Genomic DNA, 22,753 nt, shown 5'->3' on the forward strand with positions numbered 1-22,753 from the left:
TAGTTGAATTTGCAAAAACTTTTGATATAAATTTATCATTATTTAATTTTTCAGAAGGTACATATACATTTATATTCTCTTAAAATACATACAGTCTTAATATATGAAATGCTAATGTTATTCATACATTTCACGCATATTTATATGCCTAGATGTCAGAATTTCCTATACAGATATATAAATCCATGATAACAATCAAAATAAAAGGCTGGCAAAGGTATGGGATCACTTACCATCCTTAAAGGGAGCAAGTGAGCTATACGTGGAAGCAAATGAATAAGCCAGGAGCTGTGAGTCTGCAGCAGGATGTACCGGAACAGGTGCCTGGCGTGCAGGAGCAAGAACTGGTTTCATGGATGGCAGAGGTCAGAGTATGGGAGCTGGAACTTTCTCTCTGGAGCAGGTGCCTAGACCAAAGTTTTTGGTGCTTTGAATCTTTGGGAGAGAACAACAAAGGAGAATCCTATGGGTGTGACAGCAGCTGAAGAGCTAAAACCAAGGGATCCACCCCACAGCTACACGAGGGAAGAGGGTTGTCGATTATATGCCTGTGACACTTGACTGGTATGGAGAAGCGGGAGCAGAGTTATCATGTGTCTTTTCAATGGCCGGGATGAATCCAGGACGCGCTTACAACAGCCGTGATCAGACTTTGAATCTGAGCTAGATGACAATGGCACACATCCAATGACATCCCTTTCCAACGGCAGTTGGTCGAAGCCTGGGATCTAGCAACAGGATAAACAGTGGGGGCAGCAACCCATGGGCAAACCCCATCAGCCTCCCTTGGATCTCCAGTATGTCTTCTCCCTGGTGCAGGGGAGCAGGACAGTGACCTCTGCCTAAGAGACTGATGGCATGGAAAGCCACTTGCTCCACTAACATTTCAATTAAGTGGCATGCATCCAGTGACATGCCTTTCCAACAACAGTAGGTCAAAGCCTGGGATCTAGCAACAGGATCAACAGAAGGGCAGGCAACCTGTTGGCAAACCCCATTAGCCACCCTTGGACCTCCAGTATGTTTCCTCCCTGGTACAGGAGAGCAGGACAGTGTCATTTATCTAGGAGCGCAGATGGGACGGGAAACCACCTCCTCCACTAACACACCACTTGACACTCTATCACTGGAAACCTCAAACTTTTCCATGAGAATACATAGGGATGCCCCTATCTCCAACACTGAACTTACAACTAAATAAATCTTATCAAACTTAGAATTCAATCTTGGCATGAGGCTGCCAATGGTATCAGGGACAGAAGCATGGGGATATGTGGAGGAATAGGAGGACTGAGGATAAGAGAGAGATTACATCCAGGGATAGAGGGAAGACCAAGACCAGAGTCTGTCTTAGGCTTAGGAGAAGAATCTCTATTCAAAGAGGCACTACTTTCGGCACGAGAGGCCGCCTTCCTAATCATATCCTTGCGAATTATTATGGTGAGACTAGAGCATCTTCCATTTACTATCATCCCACTGCTTGCATTCAGGCCAATTAACCTCCCTCGAGCATACTTGTCTCCTACACTTAGTGCACACGGTATGTGCATCATAACAAAGCTTAGTTAGTCTAGTCTTACAGCCTTCGCAACAATAACAAAGACTGGAAGTGCTAGAATCTGACATAGCTAACTGTCTCCTACACTTGGTGCACACGGTATGTAAATCATAACAAAGTTAGTCTAGTCTTATAGTCTTCGCTAAAATAACGAAAACTGGAAGTGCTAGATTCTGATAGCTAAATAAACGAAAATAAGCTAATTATAATAAACAAATCAAAACAGGCAACAGCTTGAGAAAACTAAAGTCAGTAGGTCACCAACTTCAGCAAGAACAACCAGCAAATCATGATTCAAGAGTGCAGAGAACGACGTGTTGTCAGTTGCGCAGCATAAATAAGGATGACACCATACAGCTACCGTCGCTTCCATGATCCTGTTGCAGTGGACAGGGCCTGTCACCCCCAACTCTTGGCAACAGCTGCGTTACCACGAATTTCTAATTTAGGATGCCGTGCAAGCATAATCATTAGCTAATTACTTACTTGGTAAGTTACTTATATACAAACGACAGTATCCTAAGAAACCCAGGCCAAGAACTTATGGGTTTCTACAAATGGTTCATGATATTTGTTTTAGGTGTCACCCTAATGCTACCCGACATCAAAATATTTTTTATTTATTAATTAATTTATAAAGCTTTCAACAGATGACACTGGACATCAGTCTAAAGATGGGAAATCTGCATGACATCATTAGAATAATGAAGGGTTAGGGTACACCTGCCAAGAAAGACTTCATTATAAAAAATAAAATATCCTCAAATCTTACCTTCAGGTACACTCTGCTGCCATATGGTAAGAAATTCACTTAGATTAAATTTGCCCGCTGGTTTCAGGAGAACTTCGGCACACAATCGACAAATTTTGTCGTCATTCAAAGTGTACAGCTCGTCACCTGCAAAATTTCACCGAGGGTTGTAAATACTGTCTTCAGACTTACCAAATAAAGGTAAAAACTAGGTACTATTGCAAAATTTGGTTTTAATAAGCCAGTGACCTATCTCCTATACAACATTTACTGGACTGGGAAGATGACTATTTCAGTTTTTCTGTTTCAGCCTACATTGGCCCTTTCCTCCCCTGCTGGGGTAGCGTCATCGGTGTACTGTAGCATTACTTAAGGTTCTTTGCAATGTCCCTCCCTTCGGCCCACAGCTGTAAACCCTTTCATTCCTTTAACTGTATCCCCGTTCACATTCTCTTCCATCTTACTTTCCTCAACCCTCTCCTAACAATTGATTCATAGTACAGCTGTGAGGTTTTCCCCTGTTACACCCTTAAGAACTTTTCACCCTCAATTTCCCTTTCAGTGCTGAATGACCTCATAGGTTCCAGTGTTTGTTCATTGCCCTAAATTTTATATTCCATAACATTCCATACTACAATGAAATTTAGAAACCATGACTTACCTTCATCAGTTATTTTTCCCACTGGTTTAAGGTAATACTCGAAGCACTGAGAAATGACGGCACGTGGTTCCGTTTCGCTGAGGACCCGTATAGTTGCTATTCGAGGGATACTATCGAGCGGCCATTTGTTTGTTTCAATCAAGTTCAGGATATCGGACACAATTTTAAAACGGTAATCGAAGTCCAGAATTTGCCAAAAGCCTGTAAATGAACCTCTATGAACAGGCAGCTGAAGAGAACTAAGGCATTCTCTAATAAAGTGCCATATTTTAAGATATTAAATATAAAATATTTGCATATGATAACTGAAGAAAAACCCTCCAGGCCACCTGTATAGGAGATGAATATTTCAACTTGATGATCAAGTTAAACTACTTACGCATATTAATTATAATTATAGATAAAGACCTTCACACATATGTCAGAAAAATTAAATATTTACAGGCATCTGTTATTAATAATACCATTGGTGAAATCAAACAAAAGATTACCATCTGTTAGAACTGGGTACCATATCAGTATACGTATCACAGTAAGACTACATAAAGTAACATTTTGCACTATAAACAATACATAAGTTCATTCAACCCTAATGAAATAGTAAACTGACTTACACAATATCTAATCATTGAAAACTTATTGTGCTTTTATTTTCATATTTCTATATATTCACAAGAAATTAAAATAACCTTTCTGGTTAGGACTGAAGCTATAAAGTAAATATGATTTTTTTGCTCCTGGAAAAACGGCCTCACCTTCAGTGCTAATCTAAGCATAATTAATTGTGTGAAAAACTCACCATACAATGATATGCTTCAACATCTTGTAATGCCTGATCTAGTTCCTCTTCGCTGCACTGCACTCGGTCTAAAAGGTCGTTTAAACAATACCTGGAGGATGAAAAGCAGTGTCAGGTGTCAATGTTTATAAACATCAAGAAATAGTTTAACCTTATATGAAGTTAACGTGATGAAACTTTTGTATTGCTGGACAGAAGATACCGTCTCGTGTTGAGTTTCATAATACATAATCTATATAGCTGCAAGGAAGGTTCAACCTTCATGTGTTGAGTTTCACAACACATAATCTATATACTAGTTACAAGGACTGTTCAACATTCATAATACATAATATTCTCATTTTCACATCCTACTTTTACATCCTCTCCTAATTGTTATTCATAAATTTCATAATCCAATTCCTATACAAAAAAGTGTATATATAATGCAACACAGATAGGATAATGTGAGAAATTCCATGTCATGTTTATGTTATTCAGTGCAGCTCATACCCTGTAAGCACTACTTAAGGTTCTTTTCAGCACCCTTTTGGCCCCTAGCTGCTACACCTTTCATTCCTTTTATGGTACTTTGGTCCATATTTCCTTTCTTCTATCTTACCTTCTATCATCTTCTAACAACTATTTCATAGTATAACTGAGGTTTCCTACTATATTACACTTTTAAAACCTTTTTATTCTCAATTTTCCTTTCATTATTGAATGACCTCATTGGTCCCAGTGCTTGGCCTTTGGCCTAAATTTTATATTCCATTCCATTCCATTATGTTCATTCCCCAGGGATTGGTACCAAACACTGTGCCCTGCAGAGCCTTTCTATAGAACGACCCTAAAAATAATGTTGCTGTCAAGTAGGTTTGTCCCTATGATACAGTCGACCCCTGCTATTCGCAGACTCACGATTCGCGGAGTTGCGTATTTGCGGATTTTTCTATGGGCTGTATGGAGCCATTATTTGTGGGAAATTTGCCTATTCACGGTAATTTTCACTGAGAAATGTTCACATATTACAGGCAATCCTCGGTTATCAGCGACTCGGTTATTGGCGATCCGGGGCTTGTCTAATGCTATAAAATATGCGATTTATGGCACCATAACAGCAGTTCAATATGCGATTTATGGCACCATAACAGCAGAGTTCAATATGCGATTTATGCCACCATAATGGGCCGAGGTCTGGTTATTGGTGCCAATATAATTGAGTTATGGCGCCACAACATACCTAACAGAGGCCCCATAAGGGTGCTTATCGGCACCACCAATTATCGGTTAATGGTGGTTTTCGCTTATCGACACACCCTGGAACGGAAACCCCACCGATAATCAGGGACTACCTGTACTGTATTTTCATATAATTTTCATGACTAAATGCACTTTTTGTGGTGAAACTATATTAAAAAACTCAGGTATAAGCATTTTTAGAGGTTTTTAGTGTTTTAACTAAAAAAAACTCAGGCGTAAAATTTTTCGAGACTTTTAGTGTTTTTACTACCAAAATAGGCAGTTCTAAGCATTTTTAAGTGGTCTTACATATTTGCAGGGGGGGGGGAAGGCTGGTACCCATTCCCCACTAATATGGGGATTCTACTGTAAACTGTATTCATTTTTAAATTTCCAAATTACAATTATCAGCCCACAGATGTAAAAGTAGATATTGTTGAATACTGAAAAGTATGGAAGACTTTGCAGGACACTAATAACCCATGCATATACTGTAGTAGTATTTACCTTTCACCTTCCATTTCCTGGTCATTGTTCTCAAGGCCATTAAATGGTCTCTCACTCAGCAACTGGCGTAGTTTCTGCAGACGCGGTTTGCATGGCCTGACTTCCAAGTAGGTGTAGTGAATTCCATGCACCTGAAATTACCAACATACCATGTTTTGTTATAAGCAAAATCCAAGAGATTTAATCCATTTTATATACATATGTACAATTTAGGCCAAAGGGCATGTGCTGGGACCTATGAGGTCATTCAGCGCTGTAAGGAAAATTGAGAGTAAGAGGTTTGAAAGGTGTAGCAGGAGGAAAACCTCACAGTTACACTATATATTAAACATTGTTAGATGAGGGTGGAAAGTAAGATGAAAGAAAAAACATGAATGGAGGTACAGTAAAAGGAATGAAACGGGTTGCAGCTAGGAGCTGACGGGATGTTGCAAACAACCTTATGTAATGCCTACAGTACACTGCATGAGGTGCACTGATGGCATTACCCCCCAAAAAGGGGGATTTAATCCATTATGAACAGACTAAATTCTTGAGATTCAAATCAAATGCTGAATCTTATGTCTGACTTCTGTAGTCTATTTCTGATGGTAAGCTACATTTCCTTCACATAACAGCAACAGCATTGATGCATCAGCACTCCAACAACAAGATATTTTTCCTATCAGATCTCCATCATGTAATATTTACCTTTTAGTATATATAAAAAATACATAGGACCTTTCCAGTGCAGGTGTGCATCACATATTAAGTCTATGGGCTTTACTGAATGGCTGATGATATTACTTTATCTCTCATTTTTAATTTTATTGACTATTTTCCATCATACCTTTTTATAAAACATGAAATTTTGGCTTTCACAACAGAAAACTGAAATCTTAACATATTTCAATGCATCAATATGTACTAATTATGGGGTACAAATGTATACCCCATAATTATGACACATTGATGCAATGGAATAGATTAAATCTCAGTTTAAAATTTCATGAAAACCAAAGCTGCCCAAGCTTTATAACAATGTCTAATGGAAAATATTCACTAAAGTTTTTGATGTGACCGGTAAAATAAGCCTATACAGATGTTTTCAATGTGATGAGAGACTTTGGTCAACTGACAGAGTTATAAAGAATCTATAAACTAACTTATGGAGTCAAACAGATATTATGCAATAGTTTTCTGTAACTCAGCAAAACTTCCTTATCATGCCAGTCTTTTCTTAATTTTCTTGATACATCATATATTTTCATGCAAATTAAGTCTTGTTTAATAAGATGAAAGCTGCAAAATGATTTTCCAGAAAACCTTCATCATGTACAGTAAGACAGGGAGTTAGATACCTATACTAACCGAGACACAGTTGATGAGGAAACAAGTGAAGAAACTTAATGTTACCTCTGTGAAAACCAACTTTTTCAGCAAGTAAATTATCTACGAGTTACCCACGATAAAAATCAGATTAATCTGGCACCTTATAAGATATAGAATACAGGTACAAAATATGACCTAGAACCATTTGATGTATGACCACCTGCACTTGAAACCTGACTTGCTATAAAAGATAAAATGATGAAAAATTAACCCTATAAACAAATAGTATATCAGGTACTGCAACAGAAAACTGAAATTTCATATGAACGCAGAAGATCTGTAAGTGAAAACCTATTCTAGAAAAATAATGAATATGGAAAAGAAACCTGTAAGATTGGATATGCACATACAGTACATATAAAGTACTTCCACAACCTTTGATGGGTACTGAAAACAAATGGAATGTGAATCAGGGACTACTGTATCTGTGTTAACATCCACTGCTAAATTATTCTAATATAAAGATATAAAATTTTATTTAAGATACTAAAAATCTGAAATAAAATTTCAAGTCAAAGTATACAGGCTTCCTCACCTGACGGTTAATTAGACTGCGTTCACCATCCACAGGCATCCCACCGGGAAAGGAAAATTCTGGGAGAAGCACGAGTGAATTTGAAGTTTCTGCTTCTCGTACCTAAAATGAAGGCTAGAGTAATTAAAATATTCCAATTTTGACTTATGAAAAAATAATCACTGTATAGGGACTATTTTATAAGTGAATACAGACACCACCCCACTTACAAACATTCCAAGATATAAACAAATAGGATTGCAAATTAAAAATGATATTTTTATAATATAATAAAGTTTTGTACATACTTACCCAGTAATTATATAGCTAAGAGCTTCCTCCCTAGAGCAGCCTAACAATTGAAAATCTCCAGTAGCGCTAGTTTGGGTTTCAGTGTAGCTGAAAAGTCCCGCCCCACTACCAGGGCTTATAGAAGGAACAACCTGGCATAGAGCTTCAATTCGTTCGTGCGCTAAACATCCATGTGAGAGAGGTGGGTGGGGCTCCGATCATATAATTACGTACTGGGTTTTTTAGGTATAAATACGATCTCGGGGTCGGAAGCATGGCAGCATGGTTCTGCCTCGTGATGGGTTCGTTCTTGGTCTCCCATACCTAGAACATCCCCTTATTTATCTTCGCTCTATATGATTATCCGCTTTACTTAGGGTACGGTCTACTCAGGTTTGTCATGCATGCATGTATTTTACCTTACGTAGGCTTTTTCTATCCAGACCCTAGTCCAGGTTCTTAGTATCGGCCTCTGACTAGCTTTGAGTGGTAGACTTGCCTTCGGGTTAGTCGTACACTCCTGGATTTTTTCTCCTGCTATATTGTTTTCTTTCTTTCATTTATTTATTTATACTATGTATATTATTGTTAGGTTATTTTTGTTGGCGTCTGGCTTTAGCCTAGGTCCTGGCTCTTTGAGGCCTATACTACCGCTCATCAGTTCGGTTGCTTCCCTATAGCATCTCTCTGATCAGTTGGTTCGGCCCAGTGGGCTTATTTGCCACCGCTTTTCAGTTCAGTATGCTCCCCGATAGCATTTCCCTGATCAGTGGTTGTCCTAGGCTTAGTTGTCGTATTTGGTCTTACCGCCTCGTGGTCACTTCGTGATCACGGGCCAGCCAGACGCCTGTCCAGTCATTCTTCCCCCCCCCTCCCCAGCTCTTCCATAGAGTCGGGCGGGGTGGGGGCGGGTCGGTCTGCCCATGCTCGCTCCTCATACCCGAGCCTGCCTCCCTCTCTCCCTCAGGCGGAGGGGCTAGGGAGTCGGGACAGACTCCCAGGGACTCCCTGGTTCGCAGACCTCGTTACCGGTCTTCTCGGTTCCGGCCTTTGGGGTTACGGAGTGGGGGGTACTGGTCCTTGCCCACCCTCCGCCGCTACCTTGTCGCTCCGGGGCTAGCTTGAGCCGTATGTCTTCTCGCTCTTTCCCATCTTACTAGGGCTCCTTCCTGATCGGAGTCCTGGTATCCAGCGGAAAGTTGTTAGTCCACCCAGTAGGGTGGACCGGAGCATACAGTGGGTCTCTACTAACCTTACCGTTTTGCTGAGTTACTACACTCCGCTACGCACGTGGACTTAGTCCGGTTTGCTTGTGTGTTAGGTTTAAGTTATACTTTAAGTTTCGAATCTTAAGAACCTTAAACCATTCCCCGCCCATACCCTTAACATAATCTTACCAGGATCTCCCAATCCGGGATTATAGCCTATTCATGGCGATGGCAGGGAGGGGTTATGCCCAAATTTTTTTCCGAGCTCCGGCATGTATCGGAGTTCTTCTGTCCTTTAGACTGTAAGTGATGTTTTTTAAGATACTCATGTGTCTCCCCACTTACAGGAACACCACTGTGAGCATCCGGGATGTTCCGCCACACTTCAGGATCCTTGTGGGGGACACGAGTTTGCCCGTCCCATGCTTCCATGCGCGACTCCGCTCGGGTGGGGACATCCAGGTCTGGTACCATGAGACGTGTACCATATGTTACGATTCTGGTGAGCCAGCTTTTTGGAAGGGGTAAGTTTTACATCTCCAGTAGCTGCTCCGCTTCTTTTTTAGCGCTTAAAGTTTTTCATCATATTAACTTAAGGCAATAATTTAAGTTATACTTTAAGTTTTAGTTTTAAGTGATTCTTAAATCTAAACTACGCCCTCTCTTCCAGGCTGCGGCGGTAAGAGATACCGCACTGGCTACCCGCCCTGCGCCTGGTCGGCGGTTTTGGGGAAAAACGCCGCCAAGGGACAGCCCTACATCCTAGAGAAGCGGTTGGCATTACTAATCTTCCCCGGAGGCAAGGCGACAGGATACGTCGACCCGGTAGAAGCGGATCTGACTATCGCCTTCATCCAACAACAGCTGGCTACCTCATTAACTGATCAGGGACCAGGATATCTCTACGAGATGTCGACCCTAGATATTAATGTTGAACCTATGGTAGGTATAGACGACCTGTTGGTCGAGGTAGGTACGGTGGACACCCAAGGGTCACCCTTGGGCGTACCTGTTTTTCTTCTACTCCTGCCAACCTCTTCCATCCTTCCAAGGACTTTACGGGCTGACGAAATAAATATTTCCTTCCTCCTGGTGCTTCGGTTAGACCTAAGGTCAAGTCTAAGGTGATGACTTTGACTAAGACGTCGTCGTCGTCTAAGAAGACGACTTCGGCTTCATCCTCCTCCCGTAAGTCTCCGGCTGGGAATCCCGGAGCATCCAGGTCTAAAGCTTCTAGCTCCGGCTCTAAGTCCTCGAGGAGTAAATCCTCCAGAGAGAGATCTCGCACTCCGGCAGAATCACCAGTTCCGCTACCTTTGGTTCCGATTCAGAGCCTCCCCTCCACCTCCGCAAGCAGCTCCCGGCTTTGGACTCCAATGCTGGCCTGTTGCAACAGGTGGGTGACCTGGTTGGGTCCTTAAAGAGTAGCATGGAGCAAATGATCTCTCGTCTGTCGGACAGGATTACTTCCCAGGACTCCATTATAGCCGGGCTGAGAGAAGCTCTCTAGCCTCTCCTCCACTGTCCAACACGAGTGGATCCCAACTTCCTCCGTATGACTCACTACCTCAGTTCTCTATGAACAATCCGTGGGAGGGTAGCGTCATACGCCCCCTTCCAGGACGGTCTCATCTCTATACCGGAATTTGGGACTCGAAGAATAGAGGACTTCGAGTTCTTCCCGGAAGACCTCCAGCCTCCGTTCATAGGCTACGCAAGGCTTACGCCGTCGCTATGGTGCGGGACGATAAGGTACCTAAGGAGACAGTTCCTCTAACTCACGAGACCAGGCTCAGAGAGAATGGCTCAGGTGTTTAGAGGACATGGATTGTTCTAACACCAAGATACAACCATTTAAGAGTCCCTTTACCATTTTTACAATGGATGAGAGTACCCCCGCTTCCCGTTCCTAACCAAGATCGCGAGGCTCGACCATCCCAATGCGGCCCAGAAGGGAACCTATACCGCAGTTGAAGGAAGCGGATCCCACTTCTCCGTTGCTCCCCTCAGTTGGAGAATTGTGGGAAGACTTGCCGAATACATTCTCAGCTGGCAAACTCAAACCGGACTGTGCTATGGAGCAGTTTGGTGAAAAGCTACCCAGGCTCCCAGATAGCCTTATTCAGGCTGAGTTTGATGCAAAATCGCGTCTAGCCAGATCCATCAATTCTATGGCTATGTCTGAGGTAGCTACCATGGCTTATGGATCAGAACCGATTTTTAAGCTCATGACCAAAGCCCTGACTCAAACGGTACAGTCAGATATGTTTGAGTTTGCCACTGCTCGGACGAATTGTAGGAAGCATGTCCTACAAGAGGCAACTATTCGGCATGAACCGAATAGGTTACTCTCGTCTAGCATCTGGGGAGCAGATCTCTTCCCAGAAGCTATGGTTAAGGAGGTCCAGTCAGAGGCTACCAGGTTAAACCAGGGCCTTAAGGATCGTTGGGGCCTTTCGGCTAAGAGGAGGCAAGACCTGACTCTAAAGGTAAGGGACAAAAGAAACCCAGGCGTTTCCAACCTTACCAGAAGAAGCAACTACGCTTTCCTCAACAAGTTCCAACAGTACCGTTAGTGCAGACAGACCAACCCTCCACTTCTAAAGGTCAATCACAGCCAATTTATGTGATATCCCCTCAGCCTCAGCCCTCCACCTCTACGCCATCTCTCCAGCTTACAATCAAGCCTTCGAGAGTCAAGCTTCTCAGAAGTATGACCGCTCGGGTAAGGGAGGTAGAGGTAAGCGTTCCTTTCGTGGGAGAGGATCGGGAGGCCCCTTTAACAGGGGAAAGCACTTCAGAGGAGGCCGAGGCGGTTACCAGAACCAATGAAGAACTTCAGGTAGGAGGGAGGCTGTTTCACTTTCGCCACCGGTGGAACTTCAGCCAATGGGCTCAGAGCATAGTGTCCAAAAGGCCTGGGTTGGAGCTGGTTGACGAACCCACCTCCATCCAGACCTTTCCGTCAACTTCCTTCCAAGGAATTGACAGAGTACGCAGACGATCTCCTTCAAAAAGGAGCTATAGCGAGAGTCAAGAGATTAAAATTTCAAGGTCGCTTGTTCAGCGTGGCCAAAGAAAGGCTCACAAAAAAGAAGGGTAATCTTAGACTTGTCCCGCTTAAACTTAGCCATCCGCTGCGACAAGTTCAAGATGCTCACGATCTCACAGGTGCGGACCCTACTTCCCCGTGGGGCCGTCACCACCTCTATCGATCTTACAGACGCTTACTATCATATCCCTATTGCAAGACACTTCCGTCCGTATCTGGGTTTCAAGATAGGAGACCAGACATTCCTCCTTCAAGGTAGTTCCATTCGGACTCAACGTGGCACCCAGAGTGTTCACGAAGCTAGCGGAAGTGGTAGTGCAACAACTCAGATCGCAAGGGATCATGGTAGTAGCGTATCTCGACGATTGGTTGATCTGGGCCCCAACAGTCGAGGAATGCAACAGAGCTACTCTGAAAGTGATTCAGTTCCTGGAATATCTAGGCTTCAAAATAAACAGGACCAAATCAAGACTCACTCCAGAGTCAAACTTTCAGTGGCTGGACATTCAATGGAATCTATCATCCCACACTCTGTCGATTCCATCAACCAAAAGGAAAGAAATAGCAAAGTCAGTCAAGCAATTTCTAAGTCACAAACTAGCGTCAAGGAGAGCCCAGGAAAGAATCCTGGGTTCTCTCCAGTTTGCATCAGTGACAAACGTCTTAATGAAAGCCAAACTGAAAGACCTAACCAGAATCTGGCGCTCGCGAGCAAACGTCAGGTCCAGGGACAAACTATCCTCAGTGCCTCTGATTCTAAAGAATCGACTTCGGCCATGGGCGAGGAGTCAAGAATTTATCAATGTCAGTACCCCTTCAGTTCCCTCCACCAGGGGTCACCATCCACACAGACGCGTCCTTAAGCGGCTGGGGAGGGTATTCCCAGGTCAAAAAGGTTCAAGGGACTTGGTCATCTCAGTTCCGTCAGTTCCATATAAACGTACTGGAGGCAATGGCAGTGTTCTTGACTCTAAAAAGGTACGGCCCACCCAAGTACTCCACATAAAGCTAGTCCTGGACAGCGCAGTGGTAGTACATTGTATAAACAGAGGAGGCTCCAAGTCACGTCATCTAAATCACGTCATGATAGCCATCTTCTCCCTGGCAGACAAGTTCAGTTGGCATCTTTCCTCCACTCACATAGCTGGAGTAAGAAACGTCATAGCAGACGCCCTATCCCGATCAGTACCCCTAGAGTCGGAATGGTCACTGGACAACAGTTCGTTCCAATGGATCCTTCAAAGAGTCCAAGGGCTACAGGTGGACCTCTTCGCATCACAAGCGAACCACAAACTACCGTGTTATGTAGCCTCCACCCCACCTGGGACCCTCTGGCCTATGCCACGGAGCCCTCGCCCTGGCTCTAGACTGGAACAACTGGGAGAAGATTTACGTCTTCCCTCCAGTGAATCTCCTCATGAAAGTATTGAACAAACTCAGGACATTCAAGGGTCAAGTGGCTCTAGTAGCCCCAGACTGGCAAAGAGCAACTGGTATCCTCTAATTTTGAGCTGGGTCCTTCGTCCTCTTCAGATCCCCAGTCCCAAGCTCTCCCAGTCAGTACAAATGAAGACTGTGTTCGCTTCCTCAGGGATTCTCAAAACCCTAACTTTATGGATTTCATGAAGTTTGCGGCAAAAAGAGATGCGAATATTGACCCTCAGAATATTCTATTCTTGGAATCCGATAAAAGGGATTCGACTTTGAGGCAGTATGATGCTGCTGTCAAAAAGTTAGCAACTTTCCTGAGAGAATCGGATATTAGAATCATGACAGTTAATTCAGCTATATCCTTTTTCAGATCCTTATTTGAAAAAGGTTTAGCAGCTAGCACGATTACGACAAACAAGTCAGCTTTGAAAAAGATATTTCAATTTGGATTTAACATAGACTTGACGGATTCCTACTTCTCGTCTATTCCTAAGGCATGTGCTAGGCTTAGGCCTTCTGTAAGGCCTACGTCAGTTTCATGGTTCTTAAACGATGTTCTAAAACTGGCTTCCGAAACCGATAATGACACATGCTCGTTTATAATGCTCTTAAGAAAAACCCTATTCTTATTAAGCTTAGCTTCAGGAGCAAGAATTTCAGAACTGTCGGCTCTATCCAGAGACCCGGATCATATTCAGTTCCTTCCTACAGGAGAAGTCCTACTTTCTCCGGAACGTAGCTTTTTAGCAAAGAATGAAGATCCTTTGATGAGGTGGGAACCTTGGAAGGTACTACCCCTTCCACAAGATGTATCTCTTTGCCCAGTTACAACCTTACGAGCCTTTCTGTCTAGGACCTCCTCATCTTCATCGGGTCCCCTCTTTAGGAGGAAAAAGGTGGAACTTTATCCATTAAAGGCATCAGGCAACAAATCCTGTACTTTATTAAGCAAGCCAATCCTGACTCTTTCCCGAAAGCACATGATGTCAGGGCAGTAGCCACCTCAATTAATTATTTCCAACATATGAACTTCGATGAGTTGAAAAAGTATACTGGATGGAAATCGCCGACAGTGTTCAAACGTCACTACCTTAAGTCCTTGGAAGCTCTGAAATTCCCAGCAGTAGCAGCGGGTAACATAGTTTCCCCATGACTCTAGCTAATTTGTAGTAGAAGATTCAGTCCTCCTTTCTACCTGCCTCACCCAAAAGTTCGTCTATTCCTACCTGGTTCATTTGCATTCACCTTGTGTCTTAGCTGCTTTTGTGATAGTGTAGTGGGTGCCCCTTATTGTCTGGTTAGGGACACTCACAAATGATTATAAACATTGATCTCATGGATGTTTCCCCCTTATTTTTTATGCTAGGGGATACATCAGATTATAATGATTACGGGTTTTGTATATTAAGTCATATACATTCCTTTATATATTATTATTGTTGATTGTTTTTATTAATTGCTATTATACTTTTGATACATGCTGTTACACAGATAACATTGATACATGTAAATAATTTTACCTGTACATATGTAAATTACCTTATGTTAACAAACATGATTAGATTTAAGGGTAATTTAAGCATATTTCATTTTTTATACCCCTGTGTATATGTATCTTTTAGCATTATAGTCTATTCTTATATATTTTATCGTTTATTTGAGACCTATTCTGATTTATTTTATTTTTATTATCATTTTATTACTTTTGTTTACAATCTTGTGCTATTTCTCTGGTACGATTTCGCGCAGCGACACGAGCTGAGCCCAGAAAAGGGATTTTGACGTAAGGAAAAATCTATTTCTGGGCGATTGGCTCGTGTCGCCAGCGAAATCCCACCCTACCCATCCCTTCGCCCAAGATTGTCTGCTAACTTCAGGATGGCCACCAGAGGCGCAGCAGTCGGCAGCATGGGATGGAGTAGTAGTAGTACGAGCTGCTCACTCTGTGGGTCGGCTCCCCTCTTGGAGGGATTTTGTAGTGGGAGATTTCTATTGGCTTTTGGCTCGTGGTAGTGGTCACAATCGCCTAGTGGTTCATACCGACACCCTCCTGGAGGGTGAGCGAGTCAGTTATACTGACTTTTTTCCTTTTTCTTTATTTTATTTATTCTCTGGTATGTGTTAGTACATTTACCCTAGAAATAATAGATTAAGGGATATTTCCGCTGGCGACAACGAGCCAATCGCCCAGAAATAGATTTTTCCTTACGTCAAAATCCCTTTTTTATAATATAATAAAGTTTTGTACATACTTACCCAGTAATTATATAGCTAAGAGCTTCCTCCCTAGAGCAGCCTAACAATTGAAAATCTCCAGTAGCGCTAGTTTGGGTTTCAGTGTAGCTGAAAAGTCCCGCCCACTACCAGGGCTTATAGAAGGAACAACCTGGCATAGAGCTTCAATTCGTTTCGTGCGCTAACATCCATGTGAGAGGAGGTGGGTGGGCTCCGATCATATAATTACGTACTGGGTAAGTATATACAAAACTTTATTTAATTATAAAAATATCACTTTTGAATATGGAACTTACCAAGTAATTATATAGCTGATTCCAAATTTAAAGAAGGGGGGAATCATGGACAAATTCTCTTTCAATACATGTGTACAGTGAAATGAAATTGAAATAAAAGTTTGCCAGCATAAAATAATATGCTTGTTGTTTCCTTACCTGGCAAGCGAGCACTGCAGATAAATTCTGCATCTGGTCGGTGCTCCACTTGACCCGTAGAAGACGTGGCTGTCTAGCCCAGAGTCGTCTCTACATGAGTGGGGGCTTTGGAGCAAGGAAGTACAATCCTAGCTCTCAAAGATACAAAAGGTGCCCTCGCCATGGGAGAAGACCAGAATAAAAATACAACACTGCACTACACCATAACCATAAAAAAAAATCTGTTACAACCCAACCACTAAAAAGGGACTGGTGGGCACTCTAGCCACAAATGTACCTCCAGGCTTCCCAACAAACAATACCTTATTCAAGGCAAAAATGATCTAAGGGAAGTCAGATTCCCTATGCTTCCTCTCCCAACACCATGCCAGCCATGGATATCAGTCCTAATATGCAGCAATTCTCGAAGACAGTTTCCACATCCTTTAGGTAGTGTGACCTACAGTTCCAGAACGTTGTTTGCACAACTTTAGTAAATGACATATTATGTCTGAAGGCAAGGGAAGCCCCGACCACTCTCACTTCATGAGTTTTGACCTTCATAGCAACCAATTTGTCCTCTTGGATTTCTGCATGCACTTCTAAAATCAAACTTCTTCGAAAAAAATATAAAGCATTTTTGGAGAGTGGACGAGACGGATTCCTGACCTAGCACCAAGGGAGATCCAAAGAGCCCATAACCTTTTCTGTTCACTGAAGGTAATATTTCAAGGACATAGAAACCTTTCCTCTTCCTCAGGCCCAGGAATATCCGTCAAAATTCTTGATGGTGAATGAGCGCAGCCATGGGTTAGATGGGTCCTCATTCTTTGCCAGGAATCCCAGAGAGAAGAAACATACCACATCCCCCTATGAAAATCCAATCCTTTTATCTATAGCTCAGATTTCACTAACACGCTTTGCTGTTGTCAGTCATGAAGAAGATAGTTTTCTTCGTTAGGTCCCTGAGAGAAACAGAACGAAGAGGTTCAACAGGCAGCCCTGAAATCCATTTCAATACCACATCTAAATTCCAAGAAATGAAATGAGAACTAACTTGTTCCACATCAAAACCCTTAACAACGTCACTTAAAATGATATTGTTAAGATACAATAAAGTTTTGTACATACTTACCCGGCAGATATATACTTAGCTATAGACTCCGTCGTCCCCGACAGAAATTCGAATTTCGCGGCACACGCTGCAGGTAGGTCAGGTGATCTACCGCCCCTGCCGCTGGGTGGCAGGAATAGGAACGATTACCGTTCTAGAACCAGATTTTCTCTTCCACCTGTCTCCTGAGGGGAGGTTGGGTGGGCCATCAATCGTATATATCTGCCAGGTAAGTATGTACAAAACTTTATTGTATCTTAACAATATCATTTTTGTACATGGAACTTACCCAGCAGATATATACTTAGCTGATTGACACCCTTGGTGGTGGGAAAGAGACAACTATTTACTGAATAGACAGGTAAACAACATACGTTGTAGGTAATAAATAAATAAACCTTGGTTCCTACTTGATCAGCGAAGCCTCCATGGCTAATGCCTGGGAATCTGCTTCGCCTCAAGAGCCTCAGCGAGGATGTGACCTATGGCTAAGAGTTCTTGTGGGTCTGTCGATGGGGTCTTATCCATTTACTCGACAGAGCCTCTTACATGACAATATGCCTATGCCTAGTGGCATAATTAAGGAGCACAACACCGATCCCGATCACCTGATCCTAACACGAGGGTTAGTGCTTAAGTTGAAAAGAGTTATCTACAAACTCCTTTCAAACAACCCAAAGAAAAAACACGACGTTAAATAAAATTTAACTCACTAGTTAAGGATCAGTATCTGCTCCCTATCCCAGCAATGTATCCGCAGACACGTATCAACCAAGAGAGAAGGATCCCTCGAAGGTTATCTTGACATCCTTCGGATAATGGGAAGTCAACACAGAGTTGCATCTCCCGTATGTGACAGCTAATATGTCCTTATGACATATTGTTAGGGAAAGAACAAGAATTCGGAAAAGCTCGCACTTCATGCGCTTTTAATTCTCAGCTGTTTGAAGGAATCATCAATGCACTTATCAAGTGCTTAGGAGATCACAATGTCTCAAAGAAGGCCAGGGCGTTCTTTGATATAGATCTCTTCTGGGTGAAGCCTGGAGCCTGGCTAGCGCTTGGCAGGCGCCTAGCGCCTGTCTAGCGCCTCGCTCCTGGCTGGATGCCTTGCTCCTGAATGGCGCCTAGAGCCTGGCTGGAGCCTCGCGCCTAGATGGCGCCTTGCGCCTGGCTGGCGCCTCGCGCCTGGCTGGTGCCTGATTGGCTCCTCCTTCCTGGCTAGCGCCTCGCGCCTGGCTGGAGCCTTGCGTCTGGCTGGTGCCTTGCGCCTGGAAGGCACCTGGAGCCTGGCAGAAGACTTCATGATTACTGTCTATGAGTCTGCATGCCTCAAGAGTTTCAGCGAGGTAGGGACCTATGACTGACAAACCCTCTGATCATGTCAATGGGGGCTAGCCGCTTACACGACAGAGCCTTCTCGGATCGTGCCAATGGGGCTGACCCACTTACATGGCAGAGCCTTACCTGTATCATATCAATGGGGACTAGCCCTCTTACATGACAGAGCTTTAGGTTTCTCTTTACTGGAAGGAGCCTTGCGTCTGGATGGATCCTCAATCCTGACTGGAGCCTAGCCTTGAAGGAGCCTGGCACCTGGATGGCGCCATGGCTGGCTTCTAGAGCCTGGCTGGCCTCCTAGAGCCTGGCTGGCTCTAGAGCCTGGCTGGCTCCTAGAGCTGGCTGGCTCCTAGAGCCTGGCTGGGCTCCTAGAGCCTGGCTTGGCTCCATAGAGCCTGGCTTGGCTCCTAGAGCCTGGCTGGCTCCTAGAGCCTGGTTCTGGCTCCTAGAGCCTGGCTGGCGGCTCCTAGAGCCTGGTTGGCTCCTAGAGCCTGGCTGGCTCCTAGAGCCTAAGGCTGGCTCCTAGAGCCTGGCTGGCGCCTCGCGCCTGGCTTGGCTCCTCCACACTTGCTGGAGCTTCGAGCTTGGAAGAGTCTCTAGGCTGTCTGACGATGTACACATCGGACACTCTTATATCTGTCCGATTTGTTCGCCTCTGGCGCATTTGCGCCAGGTTGGAGGCCCGCTCCTTCTCAGTATCCGACCATGACAGAGTTCCTTGGAACTGTCCGCCTCTGGCGTTTTTCGCCTGTATTGGCATTTGGCGCTTGGCTGGCGCTACATTGTCCGAGAGTCCTGAAAACCAACCACATAGTTTATCAGGAGACTGGAGAAGGGTGGAAGAAATTCTTCCCCTTTGAGCTTTTGGCCCCTGGCAAGGGGAGGTGATTTTAGTCAGCTACACCCAGTAGACGACAGGATATCTAACAACACGAGAGAGAAGAGTCTTCCTCCGAGGAGGATCCTTCGTGAACACTTCTTTTGCTAACGAGATCTCTTCTTACATGTTGATGAGGTTCCTCGTTGCAGAATCTTCCCTATCCTTGCCCGAAGGAAGGGAAGGAGTCTGGAAGTCGAAGGAGACTCTGAGCTGAAATTGGGCGGAACCCTGATTTCTAGCTCTTATTGTATCCTTCTGAATACCTTCTGGGAAGCATTTTGAGCCCTCATCGCACCCCGAAGACTCTGTAGGCAAACGTTTAAACCATCTCTTCTTCTGTAGATGAAAATGTAAGTACCCTGCCTGGGCAACTAAACTTCTCTCTGAAAGCGTTGCGTCAGGAATAGAGGGATTTATTTCTTTTGCCAGACATACTATGCTGGCAAGAACCCATTGCCGAGTCTCCATTGAATCTGATGCGAGATTCCAATGCACAAAAAATTCACTTGTCTTCTTGGTCGTTTAGGGTTAAGAGAAACAAAGAATTCCTTCATAAACTTCCTCAAAGAAGTTAGATGAGGAGCAGTTCCATTTTGTCGGAACACGGAATCTGTGGCCACAAAAAAAAAATCCCATTCGAAGTACATGATATCCTACTCTTGTCGTATTGCGGTATCGTATAAGATCCCGAAGATCTTAATCCTCTGTTATCTCTAATTCCCTTGTAGAGACAGAGTATGGCCTTTTACTGCGTTCTTTGATAGCAGATATATACATAGGTGATTCTTCCCTCTGAAAGTGAAGAAAAAACCTCGCTATGTGGTTCACAGAGGTATCGGAAGAGGACAGTTTCCTCATTCCATCTAGCACGATCTGCAGCAATTCTATGTCTTAGCCATGACTATTGTCATTTACCTTGAAAAAAACCTCTCATTCATGTCCACTTCTGGTCAGTGCACGCGGACAGACTCAGAGTGGAGAGGTTTTATAGGTCTATTTATAATAGATTCTGATAGAATATCCAGATACTCTTGGAAAAGCCTTACGAAACATGCTGTGAGAAGAACGTGACTTCTGTGAATCCAACCTCTCTAAGGCCAAAATGAGGCATACATCCTCTCTTCCTTTGACGCCCAATTATCTTAATATCTGTTAAGAATTTATAACTAGGGGAAAAAGGCTAAAGTTTATTCCCCTTCTTTAAATTTAAAGATGTCTTATATTGCTACCCTCTCTTGTTCGAGGAAAAAGAAGCAGTCTAAAGGAAGCCTGTTCGTCTTCTACCTTACAAAGAGATCTATGAAGAAGACTTTCCGCAGGTTCTCACAACTCTTTTCAATAAATGTTAGACATATGTTAACAGTTATTATCTTCGATCGAGAAGGTTCTCACGGACATGCAAAATCTTGCATCGAACCTCTTAAGGATCGTTACGTTCCGTGTCTGTTCCCAAATAGGTTCTCTTTTGTTAACGCGAACCGGGGCGAAAAAAGAGATTCTCGATGCTCTTTGCGATATGAGAGAGTCGTGGAATTGGCCTAAGTGATTAAAATAAATCATTTCATCATTCCTTGTAAGCGACCCTTTTCGATTAAATGGGTAACGAAATCAGGAACGAATCTTGCCGTTACCGAGCCTGCTGTCCGAGAGGCTACTGGACTCTTAGGTTAATAACTCGCTAAAACGAGAAAATATCTTGGATGGTGCTTCTGGCACAATTTGCGCCAGGCTGGCGCTTCCTTCTAGTTCTTTTAGGTTATGTGCCATAACATCTATGCCTTTATGGTACCACCCGACATCCTTCACATGTTAATTCCGTTCTTAGTGGGAAAAAACTTTTATATACGTAGTATAGTCCATTCAGGGAAACAACTCTGCCACTAAGAGAATGTTTCCCATCCGACTCACCCAACTTCTCTTGAGCAATATCCGAATTTAAAAAGGTTGTGTGCGTTTCTCGAAAGGATGAGAGAATTATATATATCGCGCGCTGCCGTATTAGAATCCTTTATAATACTGTCACATTGTGGTAAACAGCATTAATCTAGGAAACCTTAGTAAGGATACTAGGAATTCTGTAGTTAACCTCGGTATGTGCATAAGACTTGACCATACCGTAGTCTTAAAGTGAATTCTCTACTACATTCATCTTCTCACTAAGCATGTACTCTAATAAGCCATGCTTTCGTAAGCATGAGAGCATTATACAATATAGAGTTTCGCTGCGTTAGAATCCTTTAAAAATGTTACCTACGGTAAACAGCATTGAAATGTAATATCTTTCTTATTGAAAGCTTCTTAGCAAAAGGCAGACAATATTTTATTTATGTTTGCTTAACTATCCCCTCAATCTGAGGCTAAAACCACGATTGTAGGGGAGAGACACGGTTATTCATTCCATCCCGCAGGAGAGACATATGTTACCGCCCACTCATGACCGACACCTACATGATACTGCGTTGGTGCCTAAGCGATAGCAGTCTCGTTAGCCGACTGGCCTTACTCTTCCAGAGTTGCCAGCTACTCCATTTAATAAAGGAATCTTATAACATTATTATCGAACTTCAGGAAGTTCTTATAATGCATATCTAAGCGAAACAAGACTTCGATAAATCTAGAAGCTAAGTAGGTGTTGTCTTAACAATCCCTTTAAGCGTAGTCCTTCCTAGGAAATTCCTGGAAGGATACTGGTAATTGAGTTGCTCAGCAAAGAAGTAACTACGGTATGTGCTTATGATTTGCCGTATCGTATTCTCATACAGCAGATACTCTACTACTTCTTTCCCTGCCGAGGCAGATAGAGAAAGGATATTCTGGCGCCTGGATCCTTGCACCTAGCGCCTGGAATGTTCCGCGCGCGCTGGAATGTTCCGCGCGCTAGAAAGGAGACTCACTCCTGGAACGTTCCGCTTGCGTGGAAGGTCCCGTGCGCCCTGACAGTTCCGAGCGCCTACTAGACCCCTTTTAGAAAGAGCCTCTTGCCCGGAAAACGTTCAATGGAAGGATCGTTCTGATTGCCACTCTACTGTATGGCTCCTTGCTCTAGCCGTCTGTTTTTCTGGCGCAATTTGCGCCAGGCTGGCGCTTCGTCTTCTTTGAAGGCGCCTTGTGCCAAGAAAAATTTTCTAGACAACGGCGGCTTCGCGTTTGGTTGTAGGAACGCGGCTCGCGCTAGTCTGTTAGCTGGAACGCGCCTCGCTGCTGGCTATAGGAACGTACCTCACGCTAGCTTGCTGGAACGCGGCTTCATGGCAGCGGCTGGCTCTTGCTCAGTGTTCTCTTAGTTTTCAGAGAACGCGCTAGATCACTCCAAACATACATTCTTCGTCTTTTCGGATGTAAGATGAAGAGACGCACTTTTTTAAGGATGCCTTATCAATGGCTATCCTTGGCAGTCTGGGACGTT

At 43.5% G+C, this 22,753-nt stretch overlaps 2 protein-coding genes across 6 annotated transcripts in view; both read right to left on the reverse strand.

The window, feature by feature from the left end:
• Positions 1-22,753, reverse strand: part of LOC135203053 (two pore calcium channel protein 1-like) — a 734,396-nt gene that overhangs the window by 138,478 nt on the left and 573,165 nt on the right. The window lies entirely within an intron of this gene.
• The window catches only part of LOC135202624 (sister chromatid cohesion protein DCC1-like), a 77,597-nt gene continuing 55,903 nt past the window's right edge, over positions 1,060-22,753 (reverse strand). Inside the window, exons 4-9 of the mRNA XM_064232121.1 lie at positions 7,404-7,505; positions 5,498-5,628; positions 3,775-3,860; positions 2,971-3,183; positions 2,331-2,456; positions 1,060-1,181 (exon numbers count right to left, since the gene is read on the reverse strand). Of these exons, the coding sequence (XP_064088191.1) occupies positions 1,060-1,181; positions 2,331-2,456; positions 2,971-3,183; positions 3,775-3,860; positions 5,498-5,628; positions 7,404-7,505 (780 nt within the window). The remainder of the gene's footprint in view (positions 1,182-2,330; positions 2,457-2,970; positions 3,184-3,774; positions 3,861-5,497; positions 5,629-7,403; positions 7,506-22,753) is intronic.

This window comes from Macrobrachium nipponense, chromosome 33 (genome assembly GCF_015104395.2).
Source record: "Macrobrachium nipponense isolate FS-2020 chromosome 33, ASM1510439v2, whole genome shotgun sequence".
In the NCBI taxonomy this organism is placed as follows: Eukaryota; Metazoa; Arthropoda; class Malacostraca; order Decapoda; family Palaemonidae; genus Macrobrachium; species Macrobrachium nipponense.